The sequence below is a fragment of the Pipistrellus hanaki genome (assembly GCF_964339955.1).
Source record: "Pipistrellus hanaki genome assembly, chromosome: 19".
Classification (NCBI taxonomy): domain Eukaryota; kingdom Metazoa; phylum Chordata; class Mammalia; order Chiroptera; family Vespertilionidae; genus Pipistrellus; species Pipistrellus hanaki.
Window position 1 is genome coordinate 5835514 of NC_140521.1, and position 23725 is coordinate 5859238.

Genomic DNA, 23725 nt, shown 5'->3' on the forward strand with positions numbered 1-23725 from the left:
CCTGGGCCTTGCCTGTTGCCTCATGCACAGGAGAATGCAAACTGTTTGCTTAATGAATGAGGAGATTAATGAATGATGACTAAGGAGGGCCCATTTAATCCAGTTTTAACAAACCCAGGCTTTGCAGTGATCTCACATGCATGAACTTATCCTGGATGTCAGGAGAGCCGTTCGCCTTCATTTCACACAAGTAATGGGGCCTGTGATACACCGAACTTGGCCTCTAGTTATTGGGACATTCCAAACCTCTCTTCCAGCCTCTGACCCGGGACCGTCGCCAAGTTTGGGGACCAGAGGGACAGCAACACTGGGTAAGGCCCTCGACACAATGCCTGTCGAGCACATGCTTCCCAGACAGGCCCGTCTGCCTGGAGGGCGTCCTCCCTGCTTCGCGGGACTGGCTCCTGACTGGGTGTTCGCCACGCTGTCACCTCCTCCAGGAAGCCCTCCCGGCTAAGTGCCCTTGTCTGGAGCACCCCAGTGGCACCCAGAGGCAGCCCTCCGAGGACAGTGTAACCTTCTCTCCTCTCAGCAGGCCCTGAGCTCGGAGAGAGACCGGATCTGGCACGGTGCCGCACACAGGAGCGGAAATGCCGTGCCCTGCTGTTCCCGGTCACCCCGCCTCCCGCCATCGAGCATCCCACCGCCACCTCCCAAGGACACGGGCCATGGACATCTTTTCCCAGCGGCGCCTCCCGTCCCATCAGCTCACCTCTCCTTGCTGGAAAAGTCGACGCCCAGCAAGATGCTCTCCTCCGTGTCCTGGCGGCCGCTGCTGTCCACCACCACCATGTACCGGACCCGCTCCGCCCAGGCGCTCTCCAGCCGCACGGCCTGCAGGGCAGAGAGGCGTTCACGGCCCGCCCTTCCGGTCATGCCCCCTTCCTCTGCCCACCCGAGGTCAAGGACGTCTGCTGTCTACCGTTCCCCGCGAGCTTAGGCATTGAGGAGAGATTCTCAGGCACAGGAGCCGCATCTCACTTGTACCCCAACACGAGGGACAGTGCCTGGCGTGGGGGGCCCCTCGCCGAGTGTGTGAAACGGGTGAATAACAAAACCCAGACACTGAAGACGCCAACTCTGCACAGACTGGCAGACTGACAGGCACATCCTTTCTCTGGACCCTCTGGGCACCGAGGAGCAAGCACCGCTTTGGCCATTGGGAACAATTTTGAAGAACCGGCTAAAATATAAAAACTCACATACTCCCTGGCCCCTCTCCTCCCCACCCGCTGCTCATCAGTAATTCCCGACCAAACGTCACAATTAAAAATTAAAACTTGCCACTCTCGTCTCTTCTTACCAGCTTGATTCTATCTTCACAACGCAGAAGGTTGATCATCACTTGCAGATGCTGGGGCAAGTCACCTGTCGGACCAACAAAGCAAGCTCACACAGTGGGAAGACACGCTGGATTCAGAGGAAGGAGAGGTTCCATACAGAGTGAGCAAAGTTTGGGCATCTGCTTTGCCATACGCATTACTGTTCAGACATAAACAATGGTTTATGAGCAAAGGCGATAGCAAACTCAAAAATATCGGTTCTGTTTATAGCTTTATTGTACCAGAAGTCACCGCAGGAAATCATTATAGCGACCATACTCGGAGCACCTACGAGGACGTAAGCACCTAGAGTAAATTTTAAATTCCACGACCTCCAAGGTCATGGGTATGTGATGCCCATTTTAAAGATCAGGAAACTGAGGCTCAGAAGTTGACTATGACAACACAGTCAGTTCCAGAACTGGGATCACTCTTTGCGGTGTGAAAGGAATACAACCTGTTATAGAAAGTTTGAAAACTAGAATTAAAAAATACGTTATCACCCAGAGGCCCATCCCCATGCCTGGCGCGCCTGCGCAGAAAGGGCTTCTCCCTGGACCAGTCGTTACAGCCCTGGGGCAGAGAAAACCAGCTCCGTGCAAGAGCACGGGCTTACCTGCGTGCTTGTGGGGATGCTGCAGGCTTCGCTGGCCTTGAGGGCTGCTCCCCTGCTGTAAGAAGAGGGCTGCTCCTTTCACCATGAAAAAGCTCTCGCTTAAGCTGGGGAGAAGGAAACCAGAGCACGGTCAGGCCGGAGCTCAAAGAGGAGATGGGCAAAGACATGCCACAGGGTTGAAAAGCCGGGTGCGGGCAGAGAGCACAGAGTTCAAATGGGATAAAACAGCTTTTGGAAACATTGCTACAAGCTTGCTGCCGGAGAGTGTGCGAGTGTAAACGACGCTTCTGCTCAAACACCCGGGCTCTATGTGGGCTCTGCCAGGCCCGAGAGTCCCCTCCTCGGGACACTGGAAAGGATCTCCCTGTGATACAACAGCCCCTAAACCAGGGACTGAGCTCTGGCCAGTTTGGCTCCTAGGATAGAGTGGTGGCCTGCAGACTGAAAGGTCCCAGGTTTGATTCCAGTCAAGGCATGTGCCTTGGTTGCGGGCACATCCCCAGTGGGGGGTGTGCAGGAGGCAGCTGATTTCTCGCTCATCGATGTTTCTAACTCTCTATCCTTTTCCCTTCCTCTCTTTAAAAAAAATCAATAAAATATATTTAAAAACAAACAAACAAACAAAAAAGACAGGGACAACTCTGCTGAGGGCAGGGGTGCATCTTTCCCTAGCCTTGCTGTTGACCTGTCTCTAACTCCGTGTCTTCTAACAGCTTCACTGCATCCTGCTGCCTTCCTTGGATGGAATCCAAGCAAGAGGGAGGGGCACTGTCACCATTTGTTTGCATCTTAAGGGAAGCTCAGTGGCTGTTGACCTGGGATTTAACTTAGTCAAGGTGCTGTGTCCACTGTTGCTGCAGAAAACCTCAAGTTGACCCAATGAATTTCTCAGCAGAATGAATCTCTGGTCTTTTGTTATTTTAACTACCAAAAACAGTAATATTCAACCCATAATTTAAAAATTTGCAATGAAAACCTTTCCAAGGTTTCCAAATGCTCTAAAAATATCTTTAGCTTATACAGAAATTAAAACTGCATAAAGTGGTAGACTGCATTATCTATTAATTACTCCCAATTATTCAAAAATATTGTCAACTCTGAAAACTACCCAGAATTATTACCTGTTTTTTGAGGGGTTGGACTACTTATGATTATCTTCTTTCTACCTCTTAGGATCTTCCAAATCTTCTACATTGAGCAAATATTAACTTTTTTAAGTGATTGTTTTTGACTTTCAAAAGTAATAGAAAACATGTACATTATAATGAAAAAAATTATTCTTACTAATTTTCTGAAAGATCACAATTTTTATAAACTGTAAAAATGAACAATTCTCTCTTGAGCAACCGGTTAATATATAAATGACTTGAAAGGGGAATCTCTTAAGAAAATGCGGCACTTTTTTGGTTTGAACAGAGAGCAAATCAGTTCCTGGTAGAAACTTCGGTAACATAAGAAAGCAAGAGCACCTCTGGCCAGACATCCCCTGTGAGTAAACCTTCTAGTCCTGGAATAAGACCGCCAGCACCTCTAACAAGTAACTCGAGGTGCCACGAAAACTCACCCCACAAGCTAGCAAGCCAGCCAGCAGCTCCTGGAATCAGAAACGGTTATCTTCTAGAATGCAAGTCCACAATCCCATCTGCTGGCTCTCCTGGTTGAGTTCCCATGCTAAAAATAGGGACTGCTCAAATATCAAATAGGAAGGTCCGTCTGCCTCTCTCACTGGGGCCTCGGAATGCTGATAACGGGCTTTACAGATTTTGTAACACCAATACCTCTGCACAGCTTCTTTATTTATGATCGCGAAGGCACTGCCAAGCCATCCTCCCGACCTAGGACGCGTCAGATATCTGTGCCGCCAGTGACGAGTGCTGAGGAGCCCAGGACTCTAACCGATGGAGGAGACGGAGGCACCCTTCCTTCGCTGCCTCGCTCTCACCCATGGGAGGAAGAGGCTCTGTGGCCCCCAGCTGGCCCGTCTGAAACCCAGGCTGTGGTGTTTCAGCAGGCGGCAGGGTCACCCAGCACTCTCCCACCCTCCTAGTTTGTCCCCCTCTCCTTCCTTAGACTTCCATAACCAACTTTATTTTCAGACACAGACCACTCACTGCGGATGCTCAGGGAAATCTGGAAGAGCTGCCCAAGGGACTCCGAAACCCACGAAACACAACCACCAGCGCATCGAAGCAGCGGGGGAAAGGTTTGCAAGGCAACATCACCCTCTTTTGTCCACGAGTTAAAAAAAACAAAACAAGAAGCCGACAACCCCAGAAAAACAGAAATCCGCCCTGACCCGAACCCCAAGCACTCTGGAAACAGCCAGCCATGAACCGTGACCTTCGCCTTGGAAATCACGGGCAGAAATTCCCCTTGGTTTCCCTCTCACTTCCTTTGGGAAAAAAGGGGAACAATGCAGAGGAACAGGCCGCTTTATCCTGTGATCGCTGACGGGGCCAGTTGTTCCGCGGGGTCCCTGAGACTGATAAAGAGCCAGGGCCTCCCATGCCCGCGAGAAGCCGGGGGGGGGGGGGGGTGGGGGGTGGGGTGGGGGGGAGTGTAGGGGAACTGTGAGATGGGGCCCTGTCCCCCTCCTGGAACTCCTCACTGGGGTGTACTGGAGAGGATGGAGAGGAGGAGACTGGAAGCTGTGGGCAGCCCCGCGCCCTCACCAGTGCTTGGTGGCAGCGAGAGGACAGAGCGCGAGGACGGCCGCACAAGATAACTGTCTGGGCCGCGCAGCCAGGGCAGTCACAAGATCAGGAGAACAAGACACGGTATTTCTCCCGGACCCTGCTTCCCGTCTTCTGTGCCCCGCTCACTGCAGGCCCAGAGCCTCGGGCGCCCTCGGCATGGCTGATGCGATCACTGTTTCCCTCCGCCAGGGCGCCGTGGGGGGCTCTGCCAGGCCTCTGCTACCTAGGGGCAATGGACCCCGATTCCCGAGTCTCAAGGCGCCCCTCTGGGGAAGGAGGCCCTGTAACAAACCACTTTGGCCATGGCACAGACCCACCAACCACCCGTCCCAGCCACAGAAAACCCGCAGGATGCTGGTGTCCTAAAAAGCACGCCTCGAGTTCCAGAGGGTCTGACCCAGACACACGAAACGGAACTGTTTCCCTCCGTCGCTGTAAGGAAAATCTCGAAGTAAAAACAAAGCCGACGTCTGCCCTCCCGACCCCCATCCCCGGCGCCGTTATCTCCACGGGATGAGCGTGTCCTCAGACACTGGCTCCCGCCGCCTCAGACGCCACCGCCGCGAGATTAAAGTCTCTACAAGGCACTGAAGACAGAGAGAAAAACCTTAATTGCTGCTCCTCAAAAACCCCCAGCCCTCAGGGCATCAGCAGCCACTGGTCCCTTCACGGAGCCGGGCAGGCGAACAGAGAACAGAGACCAGCAGGGGATACGTACTAATGTGGGCCGGAAGCCTCTGAAGAGCAGAAGTAAGGAGGTGGCTGCAGGGAGACGCAGAAGTCGGTGAGATAAAGAAGCTTCATGACTGCGGCGATCACAGGGTCAGCGGCCCCACGCTCCTGCCTTCCGCCCCAGGAGCAGGCGGGCAGGTGAGCGAGAGGCTGAGTCCTCCGGCGAGGAGTCCTCGGCCTCGGCCTCAGCCGATGCTCCCGCCCAGAGAGCGAATGGCTCTGGTGGCAGTCTCGTCTCCCCCTGATATTTGGGTTGAAAAAGGCCCTTGTGCCTGCACATCCCGATGAAAGGGCCATTCAGAGGGAGCGAGGCAGCTGAAGTTCCTCTAATCACTTCCCTCCCACGCCGTGGTGGCCTCCGCAGAGGCCAGAGGGTGCGCATCAGGAGCTGGGAGGGCGAACAGCCGGCCGCCCGGGCATGTGACCGTGTGACCCACCCGTGCCGGCCGCCATCGCCACACTGAGGGGTTTCTGTCTCTTTCAGAACGCCGTCCACTCACCCAGCCGTGACCGTGGGCAGCTGCCACCGTTACGGGGCACTTGCAAAAGCAGAGTTCTGTGGGTGGCACGGCCATGCTGGCCGAGCTGCTTCCCATCCACAAGCATTGCATGACTGCCATTACCAAGCTCCTGCCACGTGGCAGGGGCTGTGCCAGGCACTCGGCTCCGCATGGTGTCCAGCTCCCACAGCTCTGAGGGCAGGCATGCCCTTCGCCATGTGACAGCTGCAGGAAGCCCGTCAAACGCCTGGGTCAGTGTCCAGGACCACCTCACCGATTCCGGTGCCCAGCGACGTTTAAGAAAATACGATACACGGTCTGGGTTGTGATGCGTGGTCTACTATACATGCATGTTCTGATATTCACTTACAGGGTTCTGTTCATTCGTTCAAATAGCAAATATGTGCAGACTAAGAAGGACATGCTAAGCCACGCCTGCACACGTGTCCACCGGGGCTAAGGCAATGACCCTCTCTAAGGGACGGGTATATGTTTGGGTGGTTTGGGTGTGTGCCAGGCCACTTAGAAACTTAATTCCTTGAAAAACAGAGATACGAAGTGCAGCAACTTGAATTTGTCTGAATGCCCTGCTGTCCAGCCCTGGCTGTCCATCTGAAGAACCTACGGAACTTCTAAAGCATATTCATGGCCAGGTCTACCCTTCACTGATGCTAACTCAGAAGGTCTGCAGTAAGTCTGAGCACCTGCCTTTTAAAAGTTCCCCAAGGGCTTCAGACCCATAGCCAGGGTGAACCCCGAACCTCGCAGACACGGGAACCCTGGTTTCTCCCGTGGGCATCATACAAATACCTTCCGCACAGCAGGTGCACGATCAGCGTCTCCTGCTGGTCCTCTCGGCACCGTGAGGGAGGTCACGCCAGGTCAGAGCACAAAACCACTCCCTCCTCGGAGGCGGCAGAACAGGTTGGCAGGGCGGCACGCCTGCCCATCATCTACCCAGTGCTCTCGGCACAAGCGTCCCTGCCCTCGAAAGGCAGCCGCGCGCAGGGCGTGGAATGGCAGCGGCGACGACAGATGAGACTCTGCTGAGAGCTGTGGACAAAGCACTCGAGCGAGTGTCAACGGGCTCGATCTTCTAGGAACGCTTCCAGGGAGGCGGCATTGCTACGCTCGTTTTGGAGACGGGGAAACAGGAAGGTGCTTCAGCGCTGTATTTTAGGATCCCTGACACCCATCTCGCCCAGAACCAGAGACCATGAGCCTCGGGGACAGGCTCTGAAAAGGCTCCCAAGTGACTGGGCCGGTTGAAACAACTTTTATGAGGACAGAACCAGCCCTCGACTGCAGTAGGCTCAGCGCCATGACTACTGAGTGGGCTGTGGTCAGGCTAGTGAACGTGATGATTCCAGAAAGAAAAGAGAGAGAGAGAGAGAGAGAGAACAAATGTAAAGGTGGGTACCGCTGACCACTTCCAAGATATTTGTGATCTAAATGCTAATTCCATTTAGATCACAAATATCTACTGTCTGGTCAGGGCTAAGCCCTGGGCATTCAGAAATGAGACAGACATGGCTCCGCCCTGGGGCGACGTTACGTGCTAGTGGGTCAGACAGACACAGGCAGTCACTGCGATGTAAGGCAGGAGGTTGCCCGGTAGAGGAACATACTGGGTGCTGCAGGTGCACATGCACACACGCGTACACACGCATACACACGTGCACTTGGAAGACCACGTTACGTCTCCCCTGTGGTGAACAGAGGAGGATTTGTAAAAGGCCCCTCTGTGAACTCATAAATGTCTATTCTGGTTTATAAGTCAGTTTCTTATCAATTTGGTGAATATAAGTTGGCTCCTCGGAAGCTGGTCATCCCCGAGTGTAGCAGTAAATTCACGTTTCAGTATGGGCAGAGCTAAGGACCAAACCCTGGGCTTCCGTTGGGCCGTCCAACCGTCAGCTGAGAAGTTCTCAGCGCCGGAATGCCCGGGGCGGCAGCAGCGCTCACTGAGCTGTGTGTTCAGTAGTAAATGCCACCTTCCATCGGAATGGTGCTTTACAGCTTACAGGGGGCTCGTCCCTCCATTTCTGCTGTTACTTCTTAGAAGAACGAGTTTCCACTCTTCTCATGAAAGGACCAAGACAGAGAAGATAAGGACTCATCTGTGGCCATCTGTCTAACGAGGGGCAGGACTGGACGGAGAGGCTCCGAGTCCGGGCTCCTCCGGCAGAACCCCCAGGTCCAGGGCGGGATGCGCTGCCTGCAGCAGCAGGGGCAGCAGGGGCAGCAGGGGCAGCAGGTCAAGCTGGACCTAAAACCACAGAGAACCCCACTCCCAGCAAAGGGGAGCTTACGGAGAGGTGAAGGAGACGGGAGACGTCCCAGGTGGAGAAGGCGAAGAGGCGGCAGGTGGGGACAGAAGACCCTTCCACCGCTCTCCCACAGCTTCTCCCCTCACTTCGAGTTCACGTTCAAGTCGCAGAGACCCTGAGTTGCACCCAGGCCGTGGTCTTTCTGCTTTGTGCTCCACGGTACAGTTCGGCCGGGCCTTGTTCCAAGCGCCATCCCTCAGGGCACAGGCGAACAGGGACCTCACCTGACACGGCTGGCGGCTAAGCTCCCAAACCGCTTCCTGCGATACAGAGCGCGGAGAAGAGGGAAATTCCAGCTCCGCGGGGCATTGCACTCAGGAACGGGGTCACCGGCAAGAAATGCTGGCAGGGCTCCTTACAAGTGTCTGTGCTGCTGGGCCGTGTATTGTTTGGCTGGAAGGCGTAGGCTTCTCTCAGACAGAAGGAATGTCCAGCAGCATTGCAGACAGTGAGAGACATTCTCTGCAGCCAGCTCCACGGCTCCCCTTCATACCAGCGGGAGGAGCAAGCAGCTGAATACACTGGCAAGCTCGCCAAAGCAGGGTTCCCTCCCACCCCCCACTGCTCAGTAAGACAGCAAATGAGGAGCCTTGCGTTGGCTTGATAACCCTTAGGGTAGTTTCTTGATGGCCCCCCAAGTGCCTCAGGCCCTGTCCATGGGAGCCGGAGCTGGTGCCACCTTCCTCTGGACACCCGGCACGGGAGGGTCGAAGACCCCAGAGAGGCCACGTGCAGGAAGTGCAGCAGCAGCAATGACCGCTTAGGCAGCCAGAGAGAACAGGCGGGAGAAGGAAATGTTTTTGAAACGACTCCAAAATCCCACCCATGGTGCATCTCCCCCGTCCCAGGTTCTCCGTCCTGCCTTTGGTACATGCAGCCCCAGCCCCTATTCGAGGTCACCACGCCCTAACCTGGCTCCCAGACCTGCAATTCCTAGGCCTGTGTACCTGCTCACTGGTGGTGACGTGGTCGTGCCAGGTCAGGGCACGTGAACATCACAATGGGGCTTGCTGGCCAGGACGCACAGAATGTTCCGGTCTCCTTCCCGGGCTGACGTACGGCGGTTCTACGCAAACACGTGTCCTCCCCGAGCGGCTGGGACTCGGCGCTCACCACGCGCAGGATGCACGGGACAAGAGGGACTCGCCGAATAAACGCTGCAGGTGGAGTTACAGGCCCTGGCACCCGGGTCCTCTAGCCCAGTGGTCGGCAAACTCATCAGTCCGCAGAGCCAAATATCAACAGGACAACGACTGAAATGTCTTTGGAGAGCCACATTTTTTTAAACTTAAACTTCTTCTGAGACCACTTCTTCAACATAGACTCGCCCGGGCCGTGGTATTCTGTGGAAGAGCCACACTCAAGGGGCCAAAGAGCTGCATGTGGCTCTCGAGCCTCAGTTTGCCGACCACGGCTCTAGGCAACCAAGTGCTTCAAACAACATAAAACTAACTTCTCCACCGCACCCGAGTGTCCAGTCCCTCTCAGTGCCCAGCAGACAGTGTGCCCTCGTTGACACATGGACGGTAAAACATCTCTGTAGTGTATCCTGCTGAGCACTGCATACGTATCACCTAACCAAATCCTCAGCATCCACCTGCATCTGACACAGAGGGAAACGGAGGCTCAGAGAGGTTATGGCACTTGCCAAGTTCGCACAGCCGAGAAGAGGCCTGTATTCTGGCAGCTTTCTCTCAGAGCAGTTCAGGAAAAAAAAGTTCTTTGTCCTGTACTTGCCACTTTTCCTTACGTTTTGTTTCAAAATGTTAAAAAGTATTTTTTTCAGCCCACCCAGCATGGCTCAGTGGTTGAGTGTCCACCTAGGAACCAGGTCAGGGTTCAGCTCCTGGTCATGGCACATGCCTGGGTTGTGGGCTCGACTCCGCAGTGTGGGGTATGTATGAGGCAGCCGATCAATGATTTTCATCATTGATGTTTCTCTCTCCCTCTCCCTTCCTCTCTGAAATCAATAAAAATACCTTTGAAAAATACATATAAAAATAAATTTATGTTTTCAACTTCCACTTACTTGGCTTCCGGTAAAACACTACTCACTCTGCACTGGCAGGTGATAAGAGCTTGGGACCGTCTCACTGGTCACTGTCACGGGCACACTTCCTGGCTTTCTCCTCCCATCTCGGACACTTCCTCCCTCACCGGCGGAGGCCTCTGCGCCCCAGGACCATTTCCATCTGTGTTTCCCAGAACGGCAAGGTGCGCTGGGCCGTGGGGCATGATGGGGAGCACTGCTCTCCCTGCTCCTCTTGGTCTGTGTGTGCCAGGTTGTGTGGACTTCACACACATACACACACACACACACACACACACACACACACACACACACACACTCGGCTCCTGGAAGACCTAATTTTAACGTTTTCCTGCTCTGAGGCCACCCTCTGGAGCAGCGAGGGGCCGACCTGCCCGTGCGAGCCTCCCATTGTGCAGGGCACGCAAAGTCAGGATGCTGCAGGCCCGCAGGATGTGACTCAGCATCCTGTTTTCGACGTTTGGGGCGACCGGCAGCTCTGGCGCCGAACGCTGAGCTGACTTCACCTTGCAGGACCGAACACCAGGTTCATGGGTGGGATGGACACACGGCATCGGCTCTCCCCGTGGGCTGCGGGGCCCACGCTCTGACCGTCCGCCCCTCGCCCTGGGCTTCCTTATGCACGCCCGCTACTTATCTGGATGATCTATCAGGGTGTCCGTCAGGAATTGTGCCTCAGAGGAACTGACCCGGCGGTGTTCTAAGGACACCATGAGTCAAGCAGCTGACCTTGTTTCTCCCTTTGTTTTGACTCCTAGGAAGCTCACGGCCAGATTGGTAGCCAAACTCCGGTAACTGTGGCAACATTATGCCATACACTGCACATATAAACCTTCCTATGACTTCAGCTTATTTCCCCCCACTTTCTCCCTGTCTCATGTTTCTAATTTTATAACATATATTACTGATTTCAGAGAGGAAGCTAGAGAGAGAGAGAAAAACATCAATGATGAGAGAGAATCATTGATCGGCTGCCTCACACCCCCTACTGGGGATGGAGCCTGCAACCCATGGGCCCTGACCGGAAATCGAACCGTGTCCCTCTTGGTTCATAGGTCGACACTCAACCACGAAGCTATGGGCCGGCCTCACTTTACTAATTTTAAATTACATTGTTTCAATGACATTACTGAGCTGTTTCAAATCCCTTTCCCACAGAGCTATGGCTGAACAGCACTCACAGCTACCTCTAGAAGGCAGACTTTTGTTTTTAACTTAACGTGGAATCTAGCATTTGGCACAGGACCCAGGCACCACGTTTACATTGGCTAAATGGATAAACAGAGTAAACTATTAGATAAAAACCGCTTCCACTACCAGACTGCTTCACCAGAGGCATTTCTCCCTCCTGCTGCGCATGGCGGGGGGGGGGGGGGGGGGGGGGGCCGGGGGCGTGGGGAGCAGGGGCCGCAGGAAGCCGTCTTGCATACAGTTCAGTGGCCTCAACCCCAGCCTTAAAGGGCCACTCCGAAACATCCCTGCTACAGACCCGGCCCAGAACAGGTGGGCCTGGACATGTGGGAAGTGACCAGGGATTTACAGAGGTGGCAGCTGGCCTGGCTGTCTCCAAACCACACCGGCGGTCCCCTCGCTGGTGGGAGTTCTGCCTGGGCCCAGCTTTGGGGAAACGCCTGGAGAACTCCGGGCACACATGTGCCAAGCCCTGACCGGGAGTTCCTCCTGCCAGCACAGGAGGGCCCCGAAGCCCTGACCGGGGTTCCTCCTGCCAGCACAGGGGGGCCCCGTCGGGAGAGCACCAGGCCTTTCCTACGGGGACCTCCGACAACCTTCTTTGAAACAAAGTCTTTTTAAAAATAGCTTCAAAAGAAGTTATTCAATTAAAAAAAAAATCTGCAGAAATAAAAATACAAAACATGGTGAAAGTGGGTACAAAGTTCAGTAGAACTTGGAGGGAATTAGGTCAAGCATTGCTTGTTTTTCCTCTTAGCTTCCACGTGGATGACCTTTTGGCCTTTGTGGGGGACTGGCCTTGAGTCCACCCGTGGAGGAGAAGACGGTCAGAAAGGGAGAGAGGAGGGGCCCTCACCACCATCAATGAGAGTAACTCATGGTACCACATGTCAGGCGGCGTCAGGCAAGGACGAGGCACTACATACACAACCCAAGACTCTCTGAGCCTCACAAAGACCCTCAGTGTCAGGGAGGGCAGGTGGCTGGCCCAAGGTCATGATCATGCAGGTGGTCAGGGGGTGAGACCTACACCCACCCAGAGGCCCTGCTGTCAGGCACAGGCCGGCCGGCGTGACTCTGTAATCCACACAACCGTCTCGCCCATCTCACCCAGATGCTCAGGCCACGCCCACAGCGGGCCAGCCAGGTTTCCTCATCAGCACATCGCCTCCACCATGGGAACCATCGACAATACCACACCCGCCCCCCGAAGAGGGACCCCCACAGGCCAGGCTCATCCCTCTGCACATCTTGAAGAAGACTCCTCCTTACTGGGATTAATCCTATTTTGATTAATCCTGTTTCTTTCTTGTGGCTTTCCCTGAAGCAGAACAACTTGTCTGGATGCTCCAGCCCCGGGAATTTTCTAATAAGCTGTCCAAACCCAGAGATCTGACCGCAGCGAAACCCATGCCAACGACGAGATCTGAGGGCGGGTCGGGGTGCCTGATGAATGACCCCACTTCTCAGGGGTCAACCAGTTTGCTCCGTCTCAGGGTCAAACCCTAACCCTGGCCTGGCTAGATGCCCCACAAACACCTGACCTGGCTCTTAGTGTGGGAATAAAGGAGAAACCCTTGACAGCATGCTACAAATTTACCATGAACGATCAGAAGCAAGATGTAACAAGGAGCTAGCCTGTGAGTCTGAGGACTCTTATTCTTGGATTTGGAAACCATCAGCTAATCCATCTCTTCACTTTGCAAAGGAGGAAATGGGGGCCCAGAGACATTCAGCAACCTGCCTAAGGTTGCACAGCAGATGCTATATCTCGGGACAGACCTAGGCTTTCTGACTCCCTCTCACGGCTTTGTTCCATTCACTGGGAGGGTGACCACTGGTCACCAGTTCCGATGAAGAGCTGGCAGGAGCATTCCTGTTACGTGCACACGCTCCCCTGGTGTGCCAAGCATGTGGGAAGAATGAGACAGGGGCCCCGAGGCACTCTTTTGAAGTCTAAGTATTAGCATTTAGAAAGTTTAATGAAACCTACTATTCGGAGCAAAATTCATTTTAAGTTAACCTTCATCATAAAGTTAATTAAGTTTCAACAGAATCAAATTAACTTCAGCTCTGTTCTCATTGGTCCCCACTCTAGGGTGAGTTTTCCAACAACGTACCAGCTAGTGTGGCTCAGTGGTTGAGTATCGACCAGGAAGGAGGTCATGGTTCAATTCCTGGTCAGGGCACAGGCAGTGGTCGGCAAACCCATTAGTCAACAGAGCCAAATATCAACAGTACAACGATGGAAATTTCTTTGCAGAGCCAAATTTTTTAAACTTAAATTATATAGGTAGGTACATTGTTATTAACTTAATTAGGGTACTCCTAAGCTGGTCTTTGCTAAAAACTCAAGGGGCCAAAGAGCCGCAGTTTGCCAACCGCTGTTCTAAGGAGAATGGGGTCCTCTGAGGAACTCCAGGTCAAGACCAAAAGGGGAGGGACTCGTGGAGGGAAAGGCAGAGCGGTAAGGGACTGACAGCTGACCACTGAAACCAGATAAAACAGAGAAGACCAGATCCTGCTGCTCTGGACCAAACATTTGCCCGGCCAGGCACGAGAAAAATGGAAAGAACTCTCATGAGCAGCTCATGCGCTTGATTTGGAAATGCCGAAAAGCAACAACAACAACACTCACCCCTGATCCTCACAACCGTATTCTCTCCTGGGGCCCCGCCTGGCACACACCCACTCACATCGCCTGCCAGGCGGAGGCAGCGCCCAGGACGGCGAGGGAGCCAGGAGCCGCTGCCAGCGGGGCCATCTGCTCACCAATTCCCACAGTCTGAGCGGCACGGCTTCCAAAAGGGGATCGCCGGGGCCAGCGCAGTCTGCACACGCGGAGCTGGGGAGAGGAGCAGGGAACGGGCCTGCACTGCTCTGCGCCGTCAGCTTCCTTCTGGGCGGAGCGGATCGGTTCCTGAGTTTTCCAGACGGCCTTCAGAGAAACCGTCCAAATGGCAACACTGGTTCTGCACGTGTGCGATGCTAGCTGTGTCCTAGGGGGGTGCAGCCAGGTAAGGGGTGCAAAGCACGCAGTGGTGGAACCCCTCGGAGCCGGTCCAGCATGACCCAACAGACCCGACTCCTGCAGGGGGTCGGCCCCTCTAGTTCAATGCCGTGAACCAACTGACCTGAGCAGCATCGTAGGAAGACCAACCCCAGCAACGGCTCCCCAAGCCCGCCGTGGACCTGACTCTGGGAGAGGAGCCCATGCCATCTACCGATGACCCTGAAAGGCCGTCCTTTACTCTGTCTTAGATGGACAGCTGAGACCCACAGAGGCCCGGGGCATGAATTCGTGCATGGGTGGGGTCCGACCAGCCTGGCCAGGGGGAGGGGACACGGGCAGTTGGCTGGCCTGCCTGCTGGTTGAACTCCTGGTCGAGGGGACAATTTGCATATTAGCCTTTTATTATATAGGCTATGCACTGAGTGGCCAGATTATTATGCGTTTAGAGATCATCATCATCTGGCCACTCAGCGTGTATCATGGGGCTTCCTTTCCTCACAAGTTCCTCTCCAGCTCCAAACAGTGAAGAGAACGGGGCCTTCGATGGCCAGAAGGGCAAATACATATGTTCATATCACAGCTGTTATATGCATTTAAATATATATATTTGTTCTTTTAAATATATATATTTCAGAGAGGGAGGGAGAGGGAGAGGAAGAGAGAATCATAAAACACTACGCTGTCCGCCAAAGAAGAGCAAAGAAAGAAAACCAAAAATAGCCGAAACCGGTTTGGCTCAGTGGTAGAGCGTCGGTCTGCGGACTGAAAGGTCCCAGGTTCGATTCCGGTCAAGGGCATGTACATTGGTTGTGGGCACATCCCTGGTAGGGGGTGTGCAAGAGGCAGCTGGTCGATGTCTCTCACTCATCGACGTTTCTAGCTCTCTATCTCTCTCCCTTCCTCTCTGTAAAAAGTCAATAAAATATATTTAAAAAAGAAAAAAAAGAAAAAGAAAACCAAAAATAGCTCTTTGGGCCCCGCACGGTGGTCACAGTGACAGCCCTGCTCCCAGTGCTGCCCCTCCACAGACCCGCCTCCCCGCCCTGCCTCCGAGCAGAGAGCCGCGTGCCAGTGTGCTCTGCACCACGGCCCGTGACTGCCCCCACTGGGAACCTGGCTGGCTCCAGCCTGCGGGTCCTGGCCAAGACCCTGAGCTACCAAAAACACCAGGTCAAAGAGTCAACGTGTCACCGTCGCTGGTCCTTCCTGGAGCATCACGTGGAAACGAGGGCCCAGCGATGGAGAGATGGCATCTCTGTGGTTTCTGCAGGCTGTGGTTTGCCCTACAGGCATAGGATGTTTACAAGTCACGTGTGCCACAATAAAAGCATTTTCCGCCGAAACCGGTTTGGCTCAATGGATACTGAAGGGGCTGTATGGATACTTGGGGACTGAAGGGACCGGGGTTCGATTCCGGTCAAGGGCATGTACCTTGGTTGCGGGCATATCCCCAGTAGGGGGTGTGCAAGAGGCAGCTGATCGATGACTCTCCCTCATCGATGTTTCTAGCTATCCCTCTCCCTTCCTCTCTGTACAAAATCAATAAAAAATAAAAGCATTTTCCTTCCCTTCCCTCAAACACGCAGAAACTGCACCCACGGGCTGAGCATACTCCTGCTCGGGTGTTAATCCAGGAACGTCCTGCTGCGGGAGTGAATGCCAGCTTCTGATCCCAGATTTCCTTTTCCAATTAACTTCCTCCTCCTCCCAAGATGAAACCGACTTTTTTTTTTTTTTTAAAGGACAATGTCCCTGAAACTGTTTACGCTTCTGAACTGAAAGAGTCAGAGTTTAAGAATGGTTCCCTGGCACAGAAGAATACATTATATAACGAAGCGCGAGATCTTCTGCAAACCAACAAAATACCCAAAGGGAAAACCTTAATTTGGGGGGCAAAGGAAAACAAAAATGCTTTTTTGGTGTCTACTATGGAATACAGCAACTGAGGAGTATGGATAGCTTCAGGGATTTTTGTAATGAGCATAGCTAAAGAATTCTCACAAGCGCCAAAAAACAACAAAAACACACACCTTGAATTAATAAACTTAGAGGGCTGAATGTCTGTTTCAAATCAAACATGTCCTTACCTCAAAAGAAAGATCCTCCCCAAAGCAGGATAGAAATGTGAGAGCATATCACACGATTTTTTTTTTTAAGCCAAGGGAAGAAAGTATATAATGGTAAAGCAAGGGCGAGGATAGTGGCAATTCTTTTCTAAACATTATGGAATGCTGGTAGAACTGTTTATAATTAAGGTGCTACTAAAAAAAAATAATAATAATGTATCCTATTTTGAGGGTTCTCCATTTTGGACAAAACAACAATAACAAAGTGTATTTCTTACCTGCTTGAAAGAAGACTTCAGGAGGAAAACGAAAAGCCCGCTTACCTGAGGTTTAGCTTGCGATCTTCATCGCTGCCAGCCTCCAGCTACAGAGGAGAGAGAGAACGTCACGTCACAGACGGCACGAGCACCCAGCCTGCGACACGAGTCCCCCGCTCTCTGCTCTGGTGTCTGAAGACGGTACGGACAGGCGTCCAGGAAACCTAGCAATTTCTAAGCAGCCGCACCCTTTCCTCGCCAAGCCTGCTCGCCGTTCCTCGGGGTCATTCCCACGGAGGAATTCACAAGTTCCCCGATGTTTACCCACATTCCTTCCACGGCGCCTTGGATCAATATCTGGTAGCGGAACGTTGCTATCTGGCATTGCTGCCCAAGGCCCTCTGCAGCCCTCGGTTCTCAACTTTCCTGGGAGGGGTGGGTGGTGGATCTTATCCTGTTTTTCTTTTTTAAGGGAGGGGGGCTGTGTTTTCAGAGAATCTGTTTCCTCCTTCAAGCTAGGCCGGTGGTCTGCAAACTCATCAGTCAACAGAGCCAAATATCAACAATACGACGACTGGAATTTCTTTTCAGAGCCAATTTTTTTTAAAACTTAAACTATATAGGTAGGTACATTGTTATTCACTTAATTAGGGTACGCCTAAGCTGGCCTTTGCTGGAAACTCAAGGGGCCAAAGAGCCGCAATTTGCCGACCACCAACTGAGTGATGAATACCGTTCTAAGCCTCAACAGACAGGTTTTAAAAAACAACCAGCCCACTCCAGGCAAGTCTTTCACAGTGAACGGTGGCCAGGATCAGGCTGTGTCTGTGGGTCTGAAAAGCTCTTGGTGATTCTCAAAAAGGCTTACTTGTCGAATATAAAACCTTCTGGGCGATTGATTGATGTATATACATGAAAGAAAGGGACATTTAATATTTTCTAAAAGTTCAAAGGCCAAGAGGGGAGGCTCCAAAAGTAACCAGGATTAAGCCCCAACTGTAATTTTTCTTTCTCCCCACTCCCACCCCCCAATCTCACTTTCAAGGAGAGAACTGAAATGAGAATACACACACACTCACACACACACACACACCAAACAATGGCACCACTGGGACTTGGCGTGTTTTGTATGTCACACAGAGGAGCCCATTGAATGGAAAGCAGTGATGGCTGGGAGAGATGCAGGACTGACGGAGGACAGAAACCTGACAGGATGATGGGAAAGGGGTACAGCGCTGGTGTAGGGAGGGGCCCGGGCAGCCAGGGACACACGCCGGAGGGTTCTGGAGCCCCTTCATTTTATTAACTGTATTTATTAAGTATAGAGAAGTAGGCACAGGCATGCACTGGTGGCAAGTTCTCAAACTCCCTGCTCCATACGGAAGCAGCAGACAAATCAAGGAGCGCTCTGCTGGCCGCAGGGCTGTGAGGTTGGGTTTCGAAGTGAAGCATAAGCAAAACCGCTCACACCACCACCACCACCACCACCACGGACTTCGGAGAGAAGGCTGGGTCTGACGCAGTGGTTCTCACCCAGGGGCGATGTTTCCAGAAGGGGACCCTGGGCAATGGCTGGAGCCTTGTTGTGGAGGGTGCTACTGGCATCTAGTGGGTAGAGGACAGAGTGCTACTGAACAGCCTACAATGCGCAAGACAGCCAGCCCCTTACAACCAAGATTTCTCAGGCCCCGCCCTCACCCGTTTGGCTCAATGGATAGAGCGTCGGCCTGAGGACTGAAAGGTCCCAGGTTCGATTCCGGTCAAGGGCATGTACCTTGGTTGCGGGCACATCCCCAATAGGGTGTGTGCAGGAGGCAGTGGATCGATGTTTCTAATTCTCTATCCCTCTCCCTTTCTCTCTGTAAAAAAAATCAGTAAAATATATTTAAAAAAAAAGAATTCTCAGGCCCCAATGCCAGCAGTGCCGACGTACAGAAATCCTGACCCAACCCCCCCAAAGGAAACTGGAGATTTGCCCGTGAAAATTAGTCATCGTGAATGTCTGTCAAGCATAACGTGATGATCCATTCCTGAAGGTTATTGATTTATCTGCTCTGGTGCTCTCTACCTGTCCTCACAGAGGAATGAGACGAGGTGAACCTGAAAATGCCGTGAGTGAGAGAGTGAAAGGTGGGGGTGGGAGGAGAGAAAACAATTGAAAGTGCGAGGAGAGTTGCTCGGCTGGCCAGGCCGCGCTGTCCCTCCGTTCCCACGCCGCTCGGCAGCACAGGCTGGACCAGGAAACAGCTGCCCTGCGTATCTCTCACTCAAGGAAGAATTCTGGTGAATGAGGAAGTGATCTGGGGGCAGATACTTCAAGACCATTGAATTCTCTCTCTCTTTCTCTCTGATTCTCGGGATAAAAGGCAAGGGAAGGTCAGTCTGACAAACCACATATGTCAAAAGAGCGTACACAAGAGGGAACTCAGCCCTTCTGAATGAGCCGAGGCCCAGAGAGGGGAAGTAGCCTGAGGGAGGCCAGGCCGGAGGCAGAGCCGCTGGCCCCAGTCTCTCTGGCCCCCGTCTCTCTGGCCCCAGCCTGCTCGCTCTGTTCGGTCCTGCCTCCTCCACGCCTCCTCCCACCTGAAGCCTTGCCTTCCAGGAACTCTCCCCGCCTCGGCCGGCTCGCTGCTGCCGGACTCCAGTCCAATGGAAGCTGGTGGAGGATGAGCCTATGTTTACCAGGGCCGGGCACCTTGGGAAAAATCATGCTTCATAGAACCACGTAAAATGCCTCTAGTGGAAAAACCCCAACTGTCCAATAAAACGGGGTGCATCTCCACCACGGAAATAAAGAGGAATGAAGTGCTGACATGAGGCACAATGTGGGTGAGCCTTGAGAACATGAGGTAAGTGATAGTCACCAAACATAAAAAGACCACATACTCTATCATCCCACTTACAGGACAGGCCCAGAATAGGCAAATCCATAGAGACAGGAAGTGCATTAGTGGTTGTCTAGAGCTGGTGAGAGCAGCGCGGGGGGTCAGGGGTCGGGGAGGAAGGCTCTGGGTGAGGGCTAAGGGTGGGGCCTTCTTTCCGGGGTGATGAAAATGTTTTGGAATTAGACAGAGGTGATGCTCGCACAACCTTGTGAAATACCCTAAAAACCACTGACGTATACAAGTTCGACGGTGAACTGATGGCATGTGAATGAGACCCAGGCTGCGAGGCCCTTCCTGGCGCTGAAGCCTTCCCTCCTCTCACATCGTTTTTGGGGAAGAAATCTCACGAGATTAAGTGCACAGAGGCCCTGGGTCAACGGCAAGGCAGCCATGATGGGAGGGCAGATGTCTCTGTGGACAGGACAGAAGCTGCTAGGACTGCAGCCTGACTTCCAGGTTCTTCTCGGCGTGCAGAGGAGGCACTGCTAGAATCTTCTGTCTGTAGCCAAGATAACTCATCGGCAGCCACTCAGAATGTTCCTGCCAGTCCCAGCCAAACAGGCCAAAGAGCTCCCCGGCCGGTGGGACAGACAGGGCCGCGTAAGCCCTCCAGTCTCTGTCTCTCACAGACACACACACACACACACACACACACACTCTTCCGTGCTCTCCTCAACTTCCCCCGCAGAGAAGGGGCCACTTCCTGGGCCGGCAGGGCTCCTCCCCCTCCAGCCTCCTCTCCCTTCTCCAAACAGGGCCGGTCTCCTCCTCCAGCTGCTCCGTCCGCGAGCCGGCACTCAGCCTGGCCGTGGAGGGGAGTTTACACCGGAGGCCTGGGCTGGTCCTCCGAGAAGGTGAGCATGGGTAGAGACCAGAGCCTCAGCCCCGCGGCTGCAGCAGTGACCTGCTCGGAGGGCCCAGACCCAGCCTGGCACCGTCTAGGAGGCTCAGAGGACCGATTCCCCAACCGACCGGGGAACAAGGAGCCAGCCACACACACAGGCCCACAGAAACCCTGCAGGCAACCATGCACCCCCAGAATGCATCTGTGCAGCGGGGAAACCCCCCAGCATCAGCCTCTGCCTCAGGGCCAGATGCATGTACATATGCAGCCCCCCCCCCCCCCCCTGTGATAGGACAACAAGGAAAGACCCAGGCAGGGCTGCACACAGTGACATGACACACGGTCACTGCCACGGGGACACGGGCACAGCCACTGACCCCAGGAGCGTGCCATCAGGGGGACAATCTCACACAGTCACAGGGCGCCCGGCGGCCTCTCGCACAGCATCACCCGGGCAGTTTCTGGAACACAGGCCACAGAGTCACAGGCAGCGAAAGTCACACACACACACACACACACACACACAGCCTCACAGGCACACGGCCAGGCGCTCAGGGGAAGGGCCGAGACCAGCCACCGGGTCACACATCTCAGAACCCGCCTCTCACACAGTCGCCCCATTAGGTGTCCCAGGCCCACATCCGGTCTCCTGCACAGTCACCCCCAGGCAGGGTTCATAGAGAGACAGCTTCACTGCACAGCCAGCCCCAGTTGGGGTGACACCTGCACATTCAGTCACCCCCAGGCTGGGGTCACTGTCACACACAGTGTCTGCACAGTCACCCCCAGGCTGGGGTCACAGAGAGTCAGCTTCACTGCACAGCCAGCCCCAGTTGGGGTGACACCCGCACATTCAGTCACCCCCAGGCTGGGGTCACTGTCACACACAGTGTCTGCACAGTCACCCCCAGGCTGGGTTCACACACAGACAGCTTCACTGCACAGTCAGCCCAGTCGGGGTGATACCCGCACATACAGTCACCCCAGGACGGGAGTCACACCCATCCACATACACAGTCACCCTGAGACGGGAGTCACACCCCAAACACAGTCACCCTCAGGTCTTGCAGTCACCCTCAGACGGGGCCACAACTTCACACAGTTCCGCGCACACAGACACACAGTTACACACACACAGACACACACAGATACACACATAGACATAGACACACAGACACACACACACCCGAGGCCTGCCGCCCCGGCGGGTCGCACAGCGCCCCCCACCGCAGGCCCCGGCGCTCGCCGGCCGCGGGGAGCCCCCCGCCCCGCACTCGCGGCCCAGGCCCGGCGCGGCGGCCCGGGCTCACCTCGCTGTTGCTGGCGGAGGAGGCGGCGCTGGGCGTCGGCGAGCGCTGCAGGGTCACCAGGGCCATGGCTGCGGCGCGCGGGCCGCCGAGGCCTCGGGCTAGAGCCGCCGCCGCCCGGGCCGGGCCCGGGGCGCTCCTGGAGCCGCGCACCGGCCGCCGGGCCGAGCCGCGCCGGCCGGGCCCGCCCCTCCCCGTCCGCGTCCCCCGCCCCGCCCCCGCCTTCCGCCTCCCCCGCCGGCGCGCGCCGGCCGGAGCGGGGGCGGGCGGGGCGGGGCGTGGGGCGGCGCGTGCGCGTGCGCGTGAGGCGGGGCGCGTGCGCGGTGCGCGGCGCGCGGGAGCCACGGCGACGGGGAGGCCCGGGCTGGCTTGCTGGTCACGTTGCCCGCGCGCCCTGCCTCCGGATATCATGTCTGGCTCTAGAGGGGAAACTGAGGCCAGGCGGCCCAGGAGAGGGTGGGGAGGCAGAGAATGAAAGCCTCCTTGATCCCTGCCCAGCACCCCACAGGCAGTCTTTGCAGAAATTCATTCATTCATTCATTCCACAGGCAGTCTTTGCAGAAATTCATTCATTCATTCATTCATTCATTCCACAGGCAGTCTTTGCAGAAATTCATTCATTCATTCATTCGAAACATCCATTTGTTGTTCTACCTGAATGGATTGTGGGGCGGGGGAGTGAAGGGAGGCCAACACCTAGGCTGCTGTTGTCACCCAGGGAAGAGGTAGCCATTCATTCCTTGATGAACTATTGACTGAGCACCTACCGTAAGGTGTGGCGTGCTGAACTGTGAGCAAAATAGATTAGGACCGCCCTCGGGGATTTCACAAAAGTGAGTCCGTCACCTTATAGAGGCCCTTCCTTACCTGGAGCTTCGCTTTCCCTGGTGCCCGCAGCCCGAAAATATGAAGTGGAAGGTTTCAGAGATGAACGATTCATCATAAGCTTTAAATTGTACGGCCGCCTGAGTATCGGGATGAAATCTCAAGCCGCCCCGCGCGGTCCTGCCAGGACATGAATCATCCCTTTGTCCAGTGTCGCTCCCGGCCTGTTGGTCACTGAGTAGCCGGTTATCAGATCAACGGCTTCGGTATCACAGTGCTACTGTCTGAGTGACCCTTATTTTACTTAATAAGGGCCCCGAAGTGCTAGGATAGCGATGACCACACTTCGGACGTGCCAAAGAGAAGCCTGAAAGCACTTCCTTTAAGGGACAAGGTGAAGGAAAGAAAAAAAAAAATTGTACGCTGAGGTTGCTAAGACCTAGGGCAGTGGTCGGCAAACCGCGGCTCACGAGCCACATGCCGCTCTTTGGCCCCTTGGGTGTGGCTCTTCCACAAAATACCACGGCCTGGGCCGGTCTATGTTGAAGAAGTGGCATTAGAAGAAGCTTACATTTTTAAAAATGTGGCTCTCCAAAGAAATTTCAATCATTACACTGTTGATATTTGGCTCTGTGGACTAATGAGTTTGCCAACCACCGACTAGGGTGAGAATGGCTCTTCCATCCATGGGATTGTGAAGCAGGAATAAGAAATTTGTGCTAGTTTCGTTGTCGCACTTCAAACTGCAAAAATTATAGCCATAGAGTGTGGTAAGTGCTTAAAAAAAGATGGAAAGACATTAAATCTGAGGAGGTGGGGCATGAACAGAAAAAGTGTTGTGCCAGCAAGCACTGACCCCCAAGTAAGACTTGAGCAAGAGACCCCTCAAATGAGTAAACAACAAACCATTCAATGCAAGTAAGAGATGGTTTTATACAGATTCAGGCTTGAATGTTATTATCTCACATCATTACAAGAAAGATAAGTACAATAAGATATATATATATATATATATATAGATAGATAGATAGATAGATATAATTTTTTAAATATATTTTATTGATTTTTCACAGAAAGGGAGAAAGAGGGAT

The 23725-nt window shown here is 53.9% G+C and overlaps 2 protein-coding genes across 2 annotated transcripts in view; both read right to left on the bottom strand.

Annotated features, from left to right (window-relative positions):
• The window catches only part of SSH1 (slingshot protein phosphatase 1), a 43092-nt gene extending 21079 nt beyond the window's left edge, over positions 1-22013 (bottom strand). Inside the window, exons 1-5 of the mRNA XM_084868140.1 lie at positions 21813-22013; positions 16840-16880; positions 1939-2042; positions 1304-1368; positions 713-834 (exon numbers count right to left, since the gene is read on the bottom strand). Of these exons, the coding sequence (XP_084724266.1) occupies positions 713-834; positions 1304-1368; positions 1939-2042; positions 16840-16880; positions 21813-21878 (398 nt within the window). The 5' untranslated portion in view covers positions 21879-22013. The remainder of the gene's footprint in view (positions 1-712; positions 835-1303; positions 1369-1938; positions 2043-16839; positions 16881-21812) is intronic.
• The window catches only part of TMEM119 (transmembrane protein 119), a 183290-nt gene that overhangs the window by 129182 nt on the left and 30383 nt on the right, over positions 1-23725 (bottom strand). The gene's annotated exons all lie outside the window — the stretch shown is intronic.